General features: G+C 39.4%; 1 protein-coding gene across 13 annotated transcripts; it reads right to left on the reverse strand.

Moving 5' to 3' along the window:
• Positions 1-5,412: 5,412 nt before the first annotated feature.
• Positions 5,413-18,139, reverse strand: LOC131229365 (splicing factor U2af large subunit B). Of its 13 annotated transcripts, none has more exons than XR_009163288.1 (14): positions 17,732-18,139; positions 16,371-16,588; positions 15,410-15,547; positions 11,766-11,839; positions 11,102-11,172; positions 10,955-10,999; positions 10,796-10,855; positions 10,050-10,110; positions 9,854-9,966; positions 8,708-9,154; positions 7,577-7,712; positions 7,226-7,293; positions 6,231-6,309; positions 5,678-5,837 (listed from the first exon to the last, which is right to left on the reverse strand). XR_009163288.1 is itself a non-coding variant. In XM_058225306.1 (14 exons), the coding sequence occupies exons 1-13, from the start codon at positions 17,834-17,836 to the stop codon at positions 6,833-6,835; spliced, it is 1,611 nt and encodes a 536-aa protein (XP_058081289.1). In that variant the 5' UTR covers positions 17,837-18,139; the 3' UTR covers positions 5,678-5,837; positions 6,830-6,832. The 13 variants fall into 13 exon arrangements, 9 of the variants coding, with proteins under 9 accessions (XP_058081287.1, XP_058081288.1, XP_058081290.1 ...); XR_009163290.1 differs by having other exon boundaries at positions 7,226-7,444; positions 17,732-18,138; XM_058225306.1 differs by lacking the exon at positions 6,231-6,309 and adding an exon at positions 6,830-6,907.
• Positions 18,140-19,995: the final 1,856 nt, after the last annotated feature.

The following is a 19,995-nucleotide window of genomic DNA, read 5'->3' on the forward strand; positions in this document are numbered from 1 at the left end:
TGAGAGAGGGAGTAAATACTAACGATGGGGCACGGATTAGATACTGACAAGTTTGAGTAACGAGACTCGCTACTGAAGTGACGTCACTGAGTTCCGTGGGCCCGCCACGATGTATGTTTTGTATCCATGCCTTCCATCCATTTCGAGAGATCATTTCAGGGCAATGTGCAAAGAATGAGTTAAATCCAAAGCTCTAGTGGACCCAGCAAAGAAAACAGTGGAACAGTGATGCCCGCAATTAAAAACTTCTAAAGGCAACGAAAGTTTTAAATCAAGTTGATATTTGTGTTTTCCCTTATTTCATGTCTTTTTTCACTTTTGAACTGGTTAGATTTCAAATAAATATTATGGTGTGCCTTAGGATAGTTTCAACGGTTGGAATCACTCTCCTCCACTGTTTTATGTGGTGGGTCCACTGCAGCTTTTTATCGGCCTCACTCTTTGGTTCATACTTTAAAATGATATCTCAAAATTGATGAACGGTATGGATAGAACACATACATCATAGTGGGCCCATAGAACTTGGTGACGTCAAACCTATTAGTAGGGTTGTACACGAGTTAAGCTAGCTCGAAAAGCTCGCTCAATTTGGCTCAACTCAGCTCGGATTGACTCGGCTTGAAAGGCCGACTCACAGCGAGTCAAGCTTGTTTACTAAAGCTCGAGTTGAGTTCAAGCCAAGTTCAACCATGGTGTATTTCAACTCAACTCGGCTCGAGTAATATATTTTAATAATATATATTATTAAAATATTAGATATATATAAGTTTAAAAAAAGAAATTAAAATTTAAAAGTTTTTACTAAAAAACCCTACCTAACCATATCTGTCCCCATTCCCTCTTTTTCTTTCCTTTACTCTGTCGAGGTAAACTTGACTCAAACTACTAGCTCGACTCGAACTCGACTCGAACTCAACTCGAAAGCTTTGGCAAACAAACCAAGCTTCAATGTTGAGCTCGAGGGCAAACTCGGCCTCGAGCTCGAACTCAAGTATAGGATGGAAGAGTCCAGCCGAGCTTGGCCCACCTCGACTCGACTCGGCTCGATGCTCAGCCCTACCTGTCAGTATCTAATCCGCGTCCAGCAATCCCCGTAGATTGGACATGGATTGCGTCCTACCCCCACCCGGATGGTAATCCGTCAGGGCAGGGATGTGGAGCCCAACATGATGTAAGTGTTTTATCCACGCCGTTCACCGCTTTTCTCTTATCAATTTAAGGTATAGTTCTAAAAATGAGGCAGGAAGCTACACTGACACCCACAGTTGAAACCATTCTAAGGCCCAACGGGATATTATTTTTTTACCATCCAACCAATTAATAAGGTCAGGTAGATGTGGATGAAGTGAAAACACAAGTATTGGCTTGATCCCAAACTTCTCCAACTCCCAAGAAGTTTTTAATGGTGGAAGTTCAATCCCCACTTTGTGGTCCACTTAAGCCTTGTACTTGCCTCATTTTTTGGCTAATACTTAAAATAATCTTAGAAAAGCGTTGAACGGCATGGATAAAACACTTACATCATGTTGGGCCCCATGGATCCCTACAGGGGTATACGTCCGTCCAGATCCAGGAAGCGGTTTGGCCAGAACGCCAGCTATATAGTTGGTGTAGGCATGTGCCGTGCGAAGACGATCGCTGACGCTTAGAGTTGCACGAACAGTTCAAAGGATATCAAAGTTACATGACCCAATAATGATGTATTTATTATATTCACATTGTCGATACATTTTTCGTGATCATTTTAGAGTACTATCCAAAAATTGAATCATATCCAAAGTTCAACTGAACTACACCACAAATAGCAGCTGAGATAATGATTTTCACAGTTAAAAACTTCTTAGGGCCCACCATAATGTTTATTTTCCATCCAATCTGTTCATGGCATTACAAAGACCTGGATGAAAAGGAAAAACAAATTTCATATTGATCCAAAACTTATATGAACCCCAAAAGGGTTTCAATGGCAGACATTCAATCCCTGATTGCTTTTTTCAGTGTGGTCCACTGGATCATTATATATTTTTATTTTTCGTCTCAAGGCTTACAATGAGCTCAAAAAAATAGATGAACAGTTTGGATATAACACATACCTCATGATGAGACCTATAGAACTTGTCGGCATCTATAAACCAACTATATAGCTAGTATGCGGTACACTAGCCTCACCTTTTATCTAAGCGGCAACCTTTGGCTGGAAATTTGCTAGTACTAAATCACGTTCATTTAAAAATATTTTTAAAAAAAAAAAAAAAAAAAAAAAAACAATATGCTTATCATTCACTTCTCCATTGCATTATCAATTTTTTAAAGCTTTTTTTTTATTATAAAAGATTAAAAATATTTTTCTTTGGTAGGTATTACAATCTCTTTAACTTTGAAGAATGACTTGATTTTTTAGTTTTTTGTATTTTCTATTTATTTTAATCAGTTATTTATTCAATTTGTTACTCAGTACTAGACTATTGTAGCGATGGCTTCGAGGGATGTTGACAAGGCAAGATGGAGTGATTTCGACAAAAAAATTATTTATTGATTATTGTCTTGAAAAAGCACATGAGGGTGGTATGCCAAGGTCAAGCTTGACCAAAAAAACATGGAACAAATTAATAATCAAATTCAAGAAACGTGCAGTAAAAGAATTCAATCAAAAGTCATTGAAGAATTTATGAAATTATCTAAAAGTATAGGATACTACATGGATTAAATTGATAAACATAACCAGACATAGTATAATGCATTGATGGGCCAATTCGATTGGCCTGAAGAAAGATGAGATGAGTACATAATATCGATTTTTTATGAATAATGTTATTTTAATTTTCTATTAAGTACTTTACTTTATTTGAATTAAATAAAATAATTTTATTTTTAATTAATAAAAATTAATTTATTTATAATATAAAACATTTCCAAATAGGAGATAGGGGCAAATGTGTCAAATTAACATATTTTAGACATTTCATATGTTTGTTAACAAATAGATTATTTCAAATTTAGTATTTAATTTTCAAACTTCAATTATAATTATCAAACAAGTTTTTTTTAATTTCAGATTTCAAATTCAGCCTTCAGATTTCATATTCAGGCTTTAGACTTTAGATTTAACAAAGGGGGCCAAACTCTCGTGTGCAATTAGTATAGGTTCCAAACTCTTAGGCAAGGTTATGAAATTGCTTAAATGCCCCTACTAAGTACAAGGTTAGATACCAGCGTGCCCAAGCTCAAGCCCAGTAAAAGATTACTTGGGCCTGTTCTTGGTTCAATTCGTCTTCAAAATTGATCAAATCTCTATTTCCCATGGAGATATTACTAACCTATCGAGCCACGTAAATTTAGAAAATGAAACCAATGAGGTACATGTCTAAAATTAATTAAGCCTAAGCTAACCCTCAAAATTGATCAGGGTCATGCATGATATGCCCAAGCTTGGTCCACTCATAAGGATTGAGAGGTTTGTTGGGTCTCCCATTTAGTCTGCCCGCCTGTGACATGTACTTTTATCTATGATTTTCTCTAGTTCATGTGAGGATGCGATCCCAAAAATGACGTTGATAAAAAAAACTCAAGTGGGCCACATCATAAGAGTGCATTGAACACTTGGGGCATACAAGTTTTGGATAGAAAAAGTATTTGTTTTTTTTTCCCTTCCCGAGTGAGATCAATTTAAAGAGTGATGCTCGCCCTTGTTGTAGCCTATCTGAATCAATTATATGCCTGATTTTGGGTCCTATGTCTGAATTTTAGTGTGGCATCTAATGCCTGGAGTGGATTTAATATAATCATCATATGACAGTAGCTCACCAAAAAATGAAAGGTGAATGTCTCTCTTTCAACCATTTCCTTTAGTATAGGCCACATGAATTAAAGGTTAGCTTGCTTTTTTTACCCTTGGTTGGAGTAGATCTCAAATGCATACCACACTCAGCCTGTAAAAATCAAACATGGCGTCCTCTCCCAACTTACTCAAAACAGAACCAACCAAAGAAAAAGAAACAGTTGAGAGAGAGACATCCACCCTTAATTTTTATATGACTATGAGGATAATTATATAAAATTCAATCAACTATTAGATGCCACACTAAAATTTAGGCATGAGGCACAAATTTCAGTTCCAGGTGGGATCAGAGGGCCACAAAAACAGAAAATTTTTGGAGGGCATGGGTTGCCCTGGACATCGTTTCCAACCCTGTAGTCCAACTGATAATGGCTAGGGCTGATATTTGGGCCTTATCCTAAAATAGGGTTACGCACCTAGTGGCGGTGTAGATTTTCCACAAGGGTCCACCTGCCACCATCGTTACCAGCGCAGATTAGATACTGACAAGGTCAGTAGCCAAATCGCTACTGAAGTGACATCACCCAGTTATGTGGACCCCACCATGATGCGTGTGTTATAACCATACCGTCCACAATTTGGAGCAATTTGGACAGATCATTTTATGGCATGAGAAAAATAATGAGATAGATCTAAAGTTCAAGTGAACCCACCATAGAAAACAGTGGGAACAGTGACATCCACCGTTCAAAACTTCTTAAAGGCCACAGAAGTTTCCGATCAAGCTTATATTTTTGTTTTCACTTCATCTATCTCTGGATCTAAAAAATACATCATGGTGAGCCCTATAAATGTTTCTACAGTGGGTGTGACTGATCCCACGTGAAGTTTAGATCTATCTCATTCTTTTTCTCACGCCATAAAACGATCTCTACGGGTGGTTGGATGGTCAGTAGCGATTTGGCTACTGACCTTGTCAGTGTATTGCTGGAATCGGATTGGTTACTCCCCTGCCACCAACCCCGTGGCTGGTGGCCGGTGCTCTGTGGGCACCACCATGATGTATGTGTTTAATCCGTTTCATCCATTTTTAAAGATCATTTTAGGCCTTCACATCAAAAAAAAAATAAAATGAGAGGGATATAAATCAAACAATAGCGATTGGATATCCACCATTAAAAATCCTCCTAAGGCCCACTTTACTGTTTATTTGACATCCAATATGTTGATTAGGTCATACAGGCCCAGATGAAGGGAAAAAACAAAGCTCAGCTTGATCCAAAACTTTTATGGCCCAATCACTTGAGATTGGGATATACCTCATTTTTGTTCTCATACCATAAAATGATTTGGAAAAATAGATGGACAGCATGGATAAAACACATGCATCATGGTGGAACCCTAAGTCTTGAAAAGGCAATTTAAAGAGAAAAAATTTCCATACTAACTTGAAAAGAAAATTTTATAGAGAAATTTATTGAGCTCATTCACACTCACCATTAAGCCATACTCCTACCACGGTGAGAATTCAATGAAAAATCACTTAACGCTTTCCGTTAACAAACAACTCGAACATTTTCTCAATTCCACCTTAGGTACTATTTTTCGGAGTTAACATACAGGCCCCTGGTCGAGGATAGAATGAAATTTACATTTAAAACAGTGGGCCCCACAGACTTGGTCATTCCAGATGGTACATTAATCATCAGTCACCACCAGGGGCATTCATCCCTCACGGGAGGCGAATGGCCCAGAGTAAATCAAGTGGGCCCACCACCCAAATATGCTCTTTATATCCTTAGCCTAAAGGTGCGGTCTACATAATATTCAGCCATCCTCCAAAACATTCAAACAAGAAAATCCTAGCCAAAGAAATCCTAAAAAGATGGAAGAAGGAAGAGAGCTCCAAAATTTCTAGATGCTAGCCATCATATTCCGCTTGAGAAAACTTGTTCTCTGGATAAAAGACGGCAACTACATGATTCCCACCAAATTTCCTCCCGTTCAGTCCGGCCCTCGCTTTAGCAGCTCCATCAGTATCTGCATATTCCAAGAATACCTGCAAAAAAAAAAAGCTGGGATTTAGCAAACACTACATAGTGTTTGGTATAGGGGAGATGAAAACATGAACACGGACAACAAATCTTTAGAAATGTAACTGTAGATTGTTAAAATAATTTCTTATTTGATCTGTAGTACAGTTTTTTTTATGGGAATTTTAAGGGGTCAACGCTCAAACTGTGAGAGTTGTCTGCTGTAACCAAGGTTTGAAATGGATGCATACAGTAACGTATCATTCGGCACCACCTATACCGTTACATGTCACCCCCATTGGGCTATTTTGGCCAATATACCCATATCATTCATGGGTGATTCCGGTGCATATAGGGCAATAAGTACTGGTTTCAGATGATACTTCAAACCTTGGATGCAAGGTGTGCCATAAACATACCCCTTTTTCAAATTTCCCCCAAAATGGCCCACGGAGCTTTGATTCGTTAAAAACGCTTTAACCAAGAGTTTTAATCCCTCTAAGGAGGAGGAGAAATGAAAAGAATTAGAAGAAAAGTGGAAAAATGGGCATTATGACCAGTATTATTAAAAAAGGAAAAAAAAAATACCATTTTTCAACCACAATGGGGGGAAACGACCATTACGCATAACATTTGACACTTTCTTTTTTCTTTTTCTGGAAGAACTTGACATCCACATCTTTCTTATTAAAACCTAGGAATTGGAAAATGATTTCAACATTCCTATCTGTTATTTGGGAGGTATCCTGTTAACATTCCACTTGGAAGTTGGAACAGAGTGCAAATTCCACTTGGAAGTTGGAACGGAGTGCAAATTGTCATTGCACCCCCTACTGAAAAGGGGGTATGAGTTTTTCAAGTGGGTTTTGTGTTTGGAAAGTGAGGAAACTCTTCCCAGCAATGGAGAAACTGTCATACAGACTCCAAATGGTGAGCGAGTTCCACTCAGCGCAATGGTATTTGGACACGAATTGCCTGTAACCAGGACATACACCCAATGAAAAAGTTTTGCATTCACCTGTCAGCTGTGAGGCCCACATCTGAAAGGCGCAAATCCCATCCTGCTTGGCAGAATATTGTACTCTTCAAACACAACCTAAACGAGTTTTTGGACAACAAACCAAATTGAATCACATCAACTCCTCCACATCCAATGATCCTAAGTCACCCTAATGAAAATCAACAATCGACATTTAGCAGAGGATCAACAGATGGTTGGACGATATAATCAGGGAAATTCGGGACATCTCTCCTGTCCACCATGGACCCACCATTACAATAATGAATAATTTGGATCACAAAAAGGTGTGCGGCATGAACAGTTTGTTGGGCCAAACGAATGCTCAATGAAACATTGTACTTTCCTCATAAATATATTCTACAAGTGAGGACAGGTACGTATTTTCATACAAACCTTTCCAACTCCTGGAGCTGGTTCGCCATTTGGATTTGGCCGTGGGATGACAATGTTCACCAATGTACCTGCAAATATGAAATGAAAATTTTGATTTCTCCGAAATTTCAAGAAACAAATGACAAGAAAATACGGCCTCGGTAAAGAAAGAATGGAAAACTAGGAATCTTCAGTGGGTTAGGCCTGATTCTTTATAGCATATTGTCGGACTACAAAAGGCTGTAAAACAGAGAAAGGTATAAGAGGAAAACATATTAATAGATGCTAAAGAATTGCGAGAAAAGAATTCCATAACACTGGGACAGAACGGAACTATGGTGGATTATATCTGCTCTATAGCCAAGTACTTACCAAATCTTCCGCCTTCTCCTCTCATGTCTTCCATTATATCCTCATATTCCTCATCATCTTTCAACTCATCTGCACTAACCACCTGTGTTAAGCAGATGACTTTCGTTGGAAGGGCACCTGCTTGGAACACGAGCCTCTGCAACAGAAAGCACGGACGTAAATGAACCTAAAAGAACATTTCCATTGTTTAGAATTTCGATCAGTAACAAGTTTGGTCTAAGAAGAAGCCAACAGAATATGTGACTGAGATTTTAAACCATGATTAAACCCTTGCAACATTTCAAATGCAGCACTAGTCTTTGAGGGAGGGAGGGAGGGTGGGTGTACTCCGTACAAAAAGAATCAAGCCATTTCTTTTGTAATATTCTGCATTAGTTTTTACTTTTAAAGAGAAGTCCAAGGCAGATATAGTTTTACATAACAGCTTAGCATCTTGACCTGAAAATAATGGTGCTACCATAACAGTATTATTTGATGGAAATAGACCTAAAAGTCAACATTTGCTACCATAACCATTTAGCACACGCAAGGCCATAATGTAAAGTTTATAAAAACAATCTAACAAGAGTGCAATGCGCATTCAAATGAACACATGCAACACAGCACTTGAATTGAACACATGGGACAACTTGACATGGTATGATTATTCATTAAATGGGCACCACCATGGATGGACCACAATCCCCAAATCACAAGAATGGATGATTCTGTCAAACAATGGACTTTACCCATTTCAGTGCTGAAGGTTGCCGCTATTATTATGATTATTATTATTATATTTCACAGTCTATCATTTTCTACCATCCATCATTTGTAGCTGACTTATCAGAAGATCAATATCATCCAATCCATATCAGAAGATCAATATCATCTCTAGTTTGTGTGGGTGCTTACAACAAGGAGAATGGGTGCACCAAATTTATAACCTCAACAATAAAAATAAAAACAAATGAATACACGACTGCTGAACTGCTTATAACATAAATGGCAAGGTGCACTAAAAACACTGATTCTGAATATAAGAACCATGAAGGTGGGATAAATAATATTTAGCGAAGGAAAGAGATACTCAGTCAATGTAAAAGGAAAAAGAATAAAAGAAAAAGGTAACTGGCATAAATCATTCCTTACCTGTAAAGCTACCTGCTGTTGAGCCTGTAATAGCACACTCTCCTGTTCCGGTTTAGGCTGGGAAGCACCCTGGTTTGCACGCCGAACGGTGAGAGTCTTGTCTCCCATCTTGATGCCATTAAGAGCTGCACATGCAATATCTGTGACGGAGAGGTCTTGGTAAACACAAAATGCATAGCCTTTCGAGTTTCCTGTTTCTCTGTCCTTGACAAGATCAAAACCCCTGAGGGGCCCAAACGATTCCAAGAGCTCCCTAATCTGTGCTTCAGTGAAGTAATATGGTAGTCCTCCAACAAAGATGCGATCAGGTCCCTCGAGTCCACCAGCAGAACCAGGCGTTAAGCCAACTGCAGCCAGGTTCAGATTGGGGTTGGGCTGGCTTGGGCCAAGTGCTGCAGCAAGAGAAGGGTTGTAGTCACTGGGCCTCCTCACCTTTACAGGCGCCCCCTAGAGACACGAGGATCAGTAGATTCAGTACAAACAGGTCTTAGAACTAAAGCATTACATGATTTCTTCCGAATAACTGTTTTCATACAATTCCACATCTGAGGAATGTGCCATACACTATATATATATATATATATATATATAATGTGAACATTGCCATAGTGTAGAAAGAATTCAGTGTATAAAACAGGGTATAGTTTCAAGTATAGGGAGGTTCAAGTGAACAGATCAAGAGGGTCCACAGGTCGTAAGCCTACCAACAAGGACATGAAAAGCTTAGCAATATTTCAAACATATCCCATATGGATAACAGGAATACATTGTCCTTGTCTTAGTCTCATCCCAAATAATTGGGTCGGCTATAGTAATCCTGTTACGACATTCCACTATATCAAGGACAATATTCTCAGTATGCGTAACAGGAATTGTCTATCAGATATATAAACATATACAGCAGGAACTTGATCACTTAATGGGGGTATAGGAACAATTTGTGTAAATAGGCACTTGCCATTTTGAGGGGGCGAAAAAGGCATACAGTCAGTTTGAAAGTATGGAAAAACTTTAATTACCATGACATGTCCAAAATATTTTACTTCCTGAAAGAGTTTCTGGAATTTAACTTTCTTATGGAGTAGGGAAGTTATGATGCAAAAATAAATGTTGCAGACTTCTGCAAGGCCTAGAGAAATCTCAAACCTCAAATATGATGCCATCCAAGGCCATTGCATTACTGGCTTCTTCAACAGATCTCATCTCCACAAATGCAAATTTCTTTTCATGGTTTATGTATACATTAACAACTGCATCACCTGCAAAATCAACGAGAATCAATGAATAGTCAAAGACAAGGTAATATTGTAGGAGGGGGAAAATGAGAAGAGAAATTGCAAACCTGGGCCAGCAGTATTTCCTCCAATGGCAGACATAACCTGGCTGAAAAAGGTCGCTACAGACTGCAGCAAAAGAATGCAAAGATGACCAATAGTTAGCAGTGACAAATGCGATTTAAGAACCACACTTATTAAAGTTCCAAGTAGCCACCACATAAAGTTCACCAAATCAGAATGCCTTTATTCCAACCTACCTAAAATACTTCCTATGGATCATATTCATATGGATATGGGAAAAGCATTCCATAATGGCCATCAATAAAGAATAACTGTGAAAGATAGATCTGCTAGTGTATCACTTCATTAGCAAAGAAATTCCAGAACTTTTATTTTTTCTATAAAAAAAAGGGCAGGATTTTCCTCTGACAGTTCGACTGTTAAATCTAATCCCAGCATCACAGTTAACCAATCAATAAGCTGCATCATGTGGATGTGGAAAAACATCATCTGAAGGCCATCGAAGAAACTGTGAAAAGGTAGATCCAGTGGTGCATGACTCCACTAATACAGAAACTCATGAACTTCTATTTATGAAAAAGGACTTCCCCTTTGACAATTTGATTATATAGCCTATTTCAGGATCCACTTGGAAATTAATCATGTGAGTCGCAGCAAGCCACCAAAAAAAGCTGATCCATTAGGATAAATAAAATAAAATGAACCACATTAGGGCCACATATTAATGGATGTGCAACCAAATGCTCATGAAAGAACAGAGATAAAGAATCAAGCAGATGGGAAATGTAACCTGTTCGTTAGCAGTAGGGGAAAGACCTCCTACGTACACACGCCGAGCATGTCGAGTAGCCTATCAGCACAACACAATATAGCTTAGTCATAGGGATGCTATCAATAAAGTGTCAAAGGAAACAATAGATCCATAAACCATGCTTAAATTACCATGTACCTGTTGGGTCATTGCCTGGACTGGCATCACAGGGAGAGCTCCAAACTGTCCACATACAGACAAAAATATAAACCAAAACAATAAATAATAATAATAAGAGCATCTAAAATACAAGATTGCTTCAAGAAAAACAAGCAGTGGAAATACCTGCCCAGGAGCTAATGGAAACATATTTGGAAACATTCCAGGAATGGTTGGCATAGTCCCAGTCAGCTGACCTGTGGAAACTAATTAAGTTAGGTTACAATGCAAAGCTTAAAAGGCATTACTATGTGCCAATACCACAGGCAGCAAAGCTATGTGCACTGCATCCTCTTCATACGTACTCATTGCATGGCATGTGTCCTATCCTCTCCTTACAAAATTACCGAAGACACAAAAAAGGAATATATCATTTTCAAATAGTGGAGGAAATGCATGTAAAACTACCAAAAAGGCAATAGTTTCTGAGACGAACAAGATCCATCAAACCGGTGCACTGATTCCTCCTTTGTACATAAAAGCTACAGTAGTCGGCTCACACCCATTGGCAGCACAGTGGGACAAGTAGCCCAACGTTGCCTTCTTACAACAACATATAGACAAAAAAAAACAAACAAACAACCACCAAAGACAAGAAAACAACCAAAAATAGCTCTCAGTTTCAGAATTAATACACCAAATAATATAAAAAGGAATATCACCCATGCAGACATGGTAGCCTTATGGCTTACCCAAATGCCACCATGCATTTTGATGTTAACTTTCCCAGCTACCAAAAAGCAATGCAATACTATGGCCACAGCATTATTAGGAGAAAAGGGGCATGTACCTGCAGCGGCAGCAGCAGGGCCAGCCAATAGTGCAGATGGGGGGGGCGCCATGTCAAAACCACTAATTCGCTTGCTGCAACAAGCAAGTCAGTTGCAAATTGCACTGATAGCTATGTAAGGAATTCCAGAACAAGAATGTCTACTTGTGAGCAGCATAATAGAGCAAATAGGTAAAACACACACAGCAAGTTCCATCAAGCATAAGCAAATAGGCAACAGAAATGAAAGCAGACGGGCATTAGAGGCGCCACACAAAACTCCAAGACAGTTTAGGTACAGCTACACTAGTCACAAAAATCTGCATCATGAGATTGATGAAAGCTTACTGCTGTCAGAAAGTCCAGTTCCTGAAAGCAACAAGTAGACACTCAGCAGTTCCTTCAAACACAAACAAGAGAATTGTTTCCACATCGAGGTTAACATCAATAATAGCATGCACTTCCTTACTGCCAAAAGTTGTGCCGCCAAGTGCCAAGCAAATATTTCTTTCTGCACCATTGAGAGGCAGAAGAGGTTTCCATGTCAAAATAAAAATCAGTCATAGGCTCATAGCAGACAGATATTTCCTTACTCAAAAGTTGTGATGTGGAGTAAACATTTGTACGCCGCATGTATAGATAGGCCATGCTTCTCAAATTGCTTTGTGAATAGTTTAAGGGTCATATTCCAAGCTATAAAACCAACCATTTGCTTATCAACTGGTGTTGTTTCTCCATTTGGATACCATTAAGGGATGATGCAAACTAACCTGCTATGCATTCCAAATATAGTCGCTAATCATACCCCATCAATTGAAGTATATTGCATGAACCACATAATTCACATTGGAACTTTTTTAACAGAAGTCAATATGCTGAATAACATGTATCTACATCAAACTTCAACTTATAAAATTATTGTGCCCCCAGGAATGTTCAGCAAATCCCACCAGCCTGTCCAATTTATCTCCAGATATATAACCTTTTCTTTTATGGATCCATTCATCCACAAAGTCGATAATTCTCAGAATTGAGAAGAGGGGTACACAATAATTCCATAATTGAAGCTTGGCATATAGACGTTATTCAATATATTGACTTATGTTCAAAAAGCTCCAAAGCAAACCATGTGGTTTGGACTTCTTCATCATCATCCAAAGTCTCATTCCAACTAACCGGGGTCAGTTGCATGAATCATTTTCTGCCATTCCACTCTATCAAGGGCCATAATTTCAGTTAGACCATAGGTCATCAAGTCTTTTCTTACTACCTCCACCCACATCCTTTGGGCCTTCCTGTTATGCTTTTAGAGCGCCTTCAACTTGTACCAACTTGCTCCCTTCAATTGAAGGATTATCATTAGCGATCTAACTGAACCCTGGAATGTTCAGCAAATCCAACCAGCTTGTCCAATTTATCTGTAGATATGCAACCCTATTTTTTATGAATCAACTTTGACCACAAAGTCTTAGTTCTCAGAATTAGGAAGAGGGACTCTAGGGATAATAGCTGAAACTGACAGGCCCAAAAAAAAAGGAGCCTTGGGCAAGGAATAAACAGAGTATATTTCTCCTCTCAATATCTGATGATTAACTAACCTCTCAGCCACTGATGCATGGCCACTATCTAGAGGGTTGGTTGACAGTAAAATAGACGAAAGTCCATTTACAGACAACCTTAACAGAAAAATGGAAGGTAAGCACTGTCCTAATCCCCTACGTAATATAGATTCTCAGTACAACAGAGGTTGAGTTACTAATACATAATCATAGATTTTTTTTAACATTGCATTAATCATAAAGTCACATAACTTGGACTCTGGCATGACCATCAGACACAAGGGACCCTAGAAAAAACTGACAATCTGAGAAGTATGAATAGATATATGATAGCATTGTAAAATGTGTTGATATGTATTCTATTTTATTTCATGAAAGCATGTGATATAGAAAAATGTATACCTGTATCCATGCAACAGAAACTATTTTTTAGCAACAAAACGTGCATCAAGATATAGCATATAAATTCTGCTATAAACGAGAAGATATCTTAACAGCCATGTCAACCTGTGTCAGACAGGAGCATGTCCTTGTCACATGGACATGAGGCCTCAACAAGTGGATCGAGAAAAAAAAACACACACACACACAAGCACAGAAAAAGGGAACAGAAATACAGCCTCAACTAGTGGATCAAATAAGAACCCTATGCATTTAGGCCACACACATGCATGCACAACTACGGAAGGAATGATATCCCAATATATGATGACTGCCCCGGGCACCACCCTCTGGACAAAGGCATGCCCCCATACACACAACTACGGAAAAGGAGTGCTATCTCAATATATAATGACTGGGCCACGCACCCTCACTGAAGAAAGACATGCCCAATTATTATAATGCTTAGTGACAAGGGAAAACAAGAATTGTAGCCTTGCAGTTATGGCTCTAACTCCTTATCTCATCAATCAAACATGACAACCTCCATGGCTTCGAATTCTCGATCCAGTTGAGAATATTTTTTAAACCAATTTCAACAAGAAGAGGATTGAAGTGTAGGTGAGGGATGATTCATACCATACTATAATGGCTTTTCTTGTAACTACTGTGTCACAGCATACTTGTAATCATATTTTTTTAGGCTACTAAAATTTGGCATATGAAACAGCACATTTGTAATTATAGTGCTTTATATCTCCAGAATCTTTTTTGGTATTCCAGAATCTTCCTAGATCTGGTACTAGTGGTCTATAAAATTGTATGGTATATTCATTATATTTGAGGAATGAAATGCCATTAAAAAAACCAAAAATAAAATAAAAATCTTAAGAATGTCATGATAGCAGCTGTTCAAATCTTCCCTTATATGGATGACCAACAGAAAAAATGGAGAGCTTCCCTAAGCATCCTAAGGTCAGGTTCCAACAAATCAGTTGCTTCAATCAGACCCAAGTAAGGGAAATCCAATGCATTATGCACGTTTTCAATCCCTAAGAGAACTTGCAATGCCGAAGCATCCACTCTTCCACTAACTTGTAAACATGTTGCTCAACTTTTGAGATGTCTATAACTTTTTATGCGTGTGGAGAAAAAATGCCGACCAAATGTAAGTCTTTCATTGTTCTATGTATGAAGGTGAATTCCTTTGTTTCTTGGGATCTATTGGTAAAACACTTGCTTTGAAGTAGCTACGAGTTACATCCTTCCTTTTGGACAATGAATTTGCATTAAGTAATGAGATAATAAGGCACGAATCCTCAAATCCAAAGCTACAATTCGAACACCCGATGCATAACCAAGAGGATTCACAATTCTCCCAAAGTGTACTAAAAACTCAAAAAAATAATAATAAATAAATAAATAATCCTACAACTAACATTATAAACTTGGAAGTTGGAACCTTCTTTTTTTTTCCCTTTTTTGAGTATTCTTAGACATTAGAACCATGACTGCCAATGATTTTGCATTCTCAAATAGCAACACAAGTAGACTCTGATTTTACATCTCTTTAAAAAAAATTTAAAAAAAAATTTAAAATTAAAATTCTTAAACATTAGAAGTATGCTTGCCAATCATGTTCCTACATAAGCAGAGGATGATTTTATAGAGTGATAAGTGTCAAACATCTACAAACGAATTTTGACAAATAATGTAACTACTAACCTTTTTGATCGTGAACGAGACCGAGACCTTGATCTATGATCAGATTTACTCCTTGAAGGAGAATGAGACCTGTGCCTATGGCGCCCCTCTCGGTCTCTTTCATAATCCCTGTGCCTGTAAGCATATGAAATCCCATGCCTAGTGGTGAGAAAAAGAGGTTACCCTTTGTGTTCTGTAAACAGAAAAGATTCATGTAACTTGGAGCTAGAAGTTAAGTGCAGCATAGCAAAAGAACAACAGTTAGCCATTACTTATTTTATCTTTCTAATTGACCATCAGGTCAATCTGCAGCAAGGTCCGATAGCGTATCCCATCCATGCAGTTCTCAAGGTGAGCAATAATAGATTTGAAATGTTGTAGTGGGCTTTCATAGTATGATGATCAATATAACAAAAAGGCGAATCAGGATATAAAACAATGTATGAGACCTCCAACTCAGGGCATTAAATTACAGACATTTAAATACAGCAAGTTCCATCGATGCATAAGCTCTTTTTTTTTTGCAGGTTAAGGTTCATAATTTTTTTTGCAGGTTAAGGTTCGCTAATCCCATGAGTGTGTATAAGCTAAATCCTTTAAAGAAATCAGCTAAAATCCACGCAACTGTTGGGCAGGGACCCACCCTGCCAAAGAAATCAGGATGGTTGGCTCATCCAGTGGGCCAGACTCATCCTAGAAATAAATGGACAGTTTAAAAAACTTGGCCATTCTTTTCTTTGCTATTCATTCATACATGCGTGGACCACCTGATGGGAAGCTTGGATCTTGAACCTGCACGTCACATTGGCACATTTGGTGAACATAGAGGGGCTTCCTTATACACGCATATGGGATTTAGCAAACCTCTCGCAATTTCAGGTGAAATTAATTCATGGATCTGAATTTGCTAAGTAATCACTGATATAAATAGGACAGAAGATTTAAACTTCAGTTCATAAAAATGTGAGCTAAATCTATTCACCTGTCATAATCTCGACTCCGGTGATAATCAGGATCATCTCGCCCCCGGTCTCTTCTATCACTGCTATGCCTGTGGTGATCTCTATGGTGACGATCACGATCTCTGTCCCGATCCCTATCCCTATCCCTGTCCCTGTCCCTGTCCTTATCCTTTTCTCTTTCCCTGTCCCTGCTTCTCCGAGAATCTCTTTCACGTTCACGGGAACCATGAGAACCATGCTGCAATAATTCAATGATATTAATGGACACAATTTTGATAAAGCACGAGGCAAATAATTGTGTAATATATGTCAATGTATGGAGAAAGCAATCAAGAAGCAATTTCAAATTTTCACACTAAAACATGCACGTACATGATTTCATAAAGATGCAAATCATGTAAAGGCACGAGTTTGTTCAGGCCAAGGACAGATCCCAACACGCACCTCTGCACAAGGCCACCTGAGCCATGCCATCAGGCCGGCCCTACATGTAAAGGACATGGTTCAAAAATCATGTTGACTGCTCATCAGGCAGGCCCCATGTGTAATGGACATGGCCCAAAAAATCTTGTTGCCTACTCATGAGGTGGGCCCCATATGTTGTGGAGATGGCACAAAAATCAAATTGCCAGTTGATCAGGCAGCCCCACGTGTAATGATGGCCGAAAAATCACATGGCCTGCTCATCAGGCAGGTGACACTGTGATAGACACAGCCCAAAAATCACATTGGCCATTGCTTGCTCATCAGGCGGGCCTCACATGTAATAGACACAGCCCAAAAATCACACTGCCTGCTCATCAGGCGGGCCCCACGTATAATGGACATGGCCCAAAATTCACAGTGCCAGCTCATCACACAGTTCGTGCATATATTGAAAGTGGGAAACAGCAGACAGTTTTAAAACAACTGCAAATGATCTTCATGGAGAGCATACATATGGCCCACCTGATGATTTCGACACGCCCAGCAGTGCTTTGATGCACCACTCAAACGTGGCCATGTGCAGAATCATCCAGCGTGAGCATATAAGAACTCCTGAGACATAATCAAGGAGCTCAGCAAATACCAACACAAACTGTGCCAGCACACGAGCATGCTATCCAATCCGTTCCCTATGTGGGGCCCACCATCGTAGGCCCCTGTCCTAAAAGTAAAGCAAATGTACAATCCTAACCCATAACTTGATCTCTGAGTGTGGAATCTATAGTAAAAATTTGAACTTACAATTCTCTCCTCTCAAAGAATTAGGGCCGTCATCAGCCCGATTCTTTTGCATTGAGGCCTGCCTAATGAGCGAACCAGATGGAATAGCAACGAAAGAAACTGAGAAAATATGAAAAAAAAAAAAAAAAAACCGACGAAAAGAAATTTAAGATACCTGGGATTTGGAATCGCTGTGATCGTCGCCTCTGTGTGGAGGAGACGGACCGTACTCGTTGTATCCGTCACCGTTGCCGTCGTATCTTCCGCTGTACTCTGACATCTCTCTCTTTCTCTCTCTCCTTTGCTAGGGCTTGGAAGTGAATTTCCCTCTCTCTCTCTCTCTCTCGAATCGAAGGGGGTAGGTTTTCCTAGGGCTTGACAATGAATTTCGTTCCACTATATATAGTGTGGGAAGAACCGGACCGAAACGGGGGAGAAAGAGTATGAGGCGGGCCGTGCTTCGTTAATCCACGCCGTTCATCTCAGGACGCGACTTGCCTCTAGCCAGGACGCGGTTTGGCTGATGACCCCAACACAGCTACATAGTTGATGACAGGAAGCGGATTGCGTACGGAGTAAACTCGGTGGGCCCCGCGTGATTTATGTACTTCATCTGCTCCGCCCATCCATTTTATGAGATAATTTTATAGCTTCAGCCCAAAGTGAAGCATATCCAAAGCTCAAGCGGATCATACCAGGAAACACTGCTAATATTGAATGTCTACAGAAATTTTGGATCAATGTCCTATTTCTGTTTTCCATTCGTTCTTGTCTTTTTAATCTGATGAATAGGTTGGATGACAAATAAATATCATCCTAGACCTTAGGAAGGTGTCAACAATATAAATTATTATTCTCATTGTTTCCCATAGCGTGGTCCACTTGGAGCTTTCGATATGCTTCAATTAACCCATAAAATGAGCCTATTGAGTACAATTTGATGATGTCATAGCTTCAAGACCCATAAATAGCCATGGGTGCAGATGTTGATGGTAATAGCAAATATTCAAACGAAAATCTTGAAGCCCGAAGAAGGCTCCAGCCTGCAAAAATAGAGTTTTGAATAACAAAAAGGCCCAAAACATTTTAAAATCCAGGCCGAGATTAACCCCAACTCAACCTATTGGCAGCCCTAACCTTGATTTGTGTGTTTTATCCTGTTGTTCATGTATTTAGTCAGCTTATTTTAGGGCACGAGTCAGACAAATCCAAAGCTCAAGTAGACAACATCACATGAAGTAAGGGCATTGAATGTTTATCATTGAAAGCTTCTTCATGGCAACACAAGTTTTATATCAAACTGAAATTTGTATTTTTCCTTCATATCCCACTATTTTTGTGGTGCGGTCTAATTGACCGTCTCCTTCATTTTTTCCAAGGAAAATCAAAGAAAAGCAAAAAGGCCGGTATAGGGTGCATAAGCATCTCCCTGCTTCAGTGATTAACACAATATTAACAGTGTAGCTCACCGTAATATTGGGGCCCACCTATAATTGTCTAAGGTTTGAGAGCATGGTTGGCCACTCATGCTCCACAACCATCGGTCTAAAAGATCACTCGAGTAATACCTCGCTATCGGAAGTCCTCACCATCCATACTGAGAATCTTAAATTTGCAGTGTGACCAGCCTCAGTTTAATACCGGTGAGACATGCATGGTGAATGAAACATGTACATTGTTATGGGTGAAAATAGACTGATCAGATGTATAAGACGGATGAGCCGACTAGCCAGATTCGATGATTATGGATTACTTCGACCCTAACCTTGGCTGCCAACCTTGGATGACCTCATACACTGACCTTGGACTTGGGTACCAACTTTGACTTCAGATGTCGACCTCGACCTCTGGCACCAACTTCAGCATCAGATACCGACCTCAATATAGAAGAAGAGTCTCGATCACGATCAACACTTCAACTTGGTTTGTACCATTCTTGACCGGCTGACGATTCAGTTCGATTTGTAAGATCTCAACCCAACTGTCTTGGAGGTCGGTCTCTGTGAGATCCAACCCTAGTTCGCATGTGTGCATGTGTGTGTGTGAGTATGCATTTCATCCATTTTGGTCCCGCGGTCTTACCGGTCAAATTCCGGTGACCCGCAACCTTCGGATTGTGTTTGCAATCATTCTTGAGTCCGGTCACATAGGCCCGACTCGGATCGACCCTAGACCTATGCCATCTCGATCGTATCGTCGTTGCGGTTCCAACACCGCGTCTCGTGCGTAAATCCGACGTGTCCATCAAAAGTTGTAGGCCGCACATTATTTGGGCAATCGATCATGATGTGGGGCCTACTTTACCCATGCGCACATTTTTCCATGTAAGCCTACCCTAGGTTCCACGTGCCTAGCCTACCCTACACTTCCTTATAGCTAGCAATGATAGAAGTTCTCTAACCTAGGCAATGATAGCCTCTTTTCTAGAAACTCATGATG

Source organism: Magnolia sinica, chromosome 16 (genome assembly GCF_029962835.1).
Source record: "Magnolia sinica isolate HGM2019 chromosome 16, MsV1, whole genome shotgun sequence".
Lineage (NCBI taxonomy): Eukaryota > Viridiplantae > Streptophyta > Magnoliopsida > Magnoliales > Magnoliaceae > Magnolia > Magnolia sinica.

Excerpts from the sequence above, each read along its gene's own strand:
- LOC131229365 (XM_058225304.1), bottom strand. The coding sequence starts at position 17,836 with ATGTCAGAGTACAGCGGAAGATACGACGGCAACGGTGACGGATACAAC. Across the intron at positions 11,840-15,409 it reads TCTCGTTCACGATCAAAAAG|CAAGCGAATTAGTGGTTTTG; the intron begins GTTAGTAGTTAC and ends TGCTTGTTGCAG. Across the intron at positions 9,967-10,049 it reads AGGAAATACTGCTGGCCCAG|GTGATGCAGTTGTTAATGTA; the intron begins GTTTGCAATTTC and ends TTGATTTTGCAG.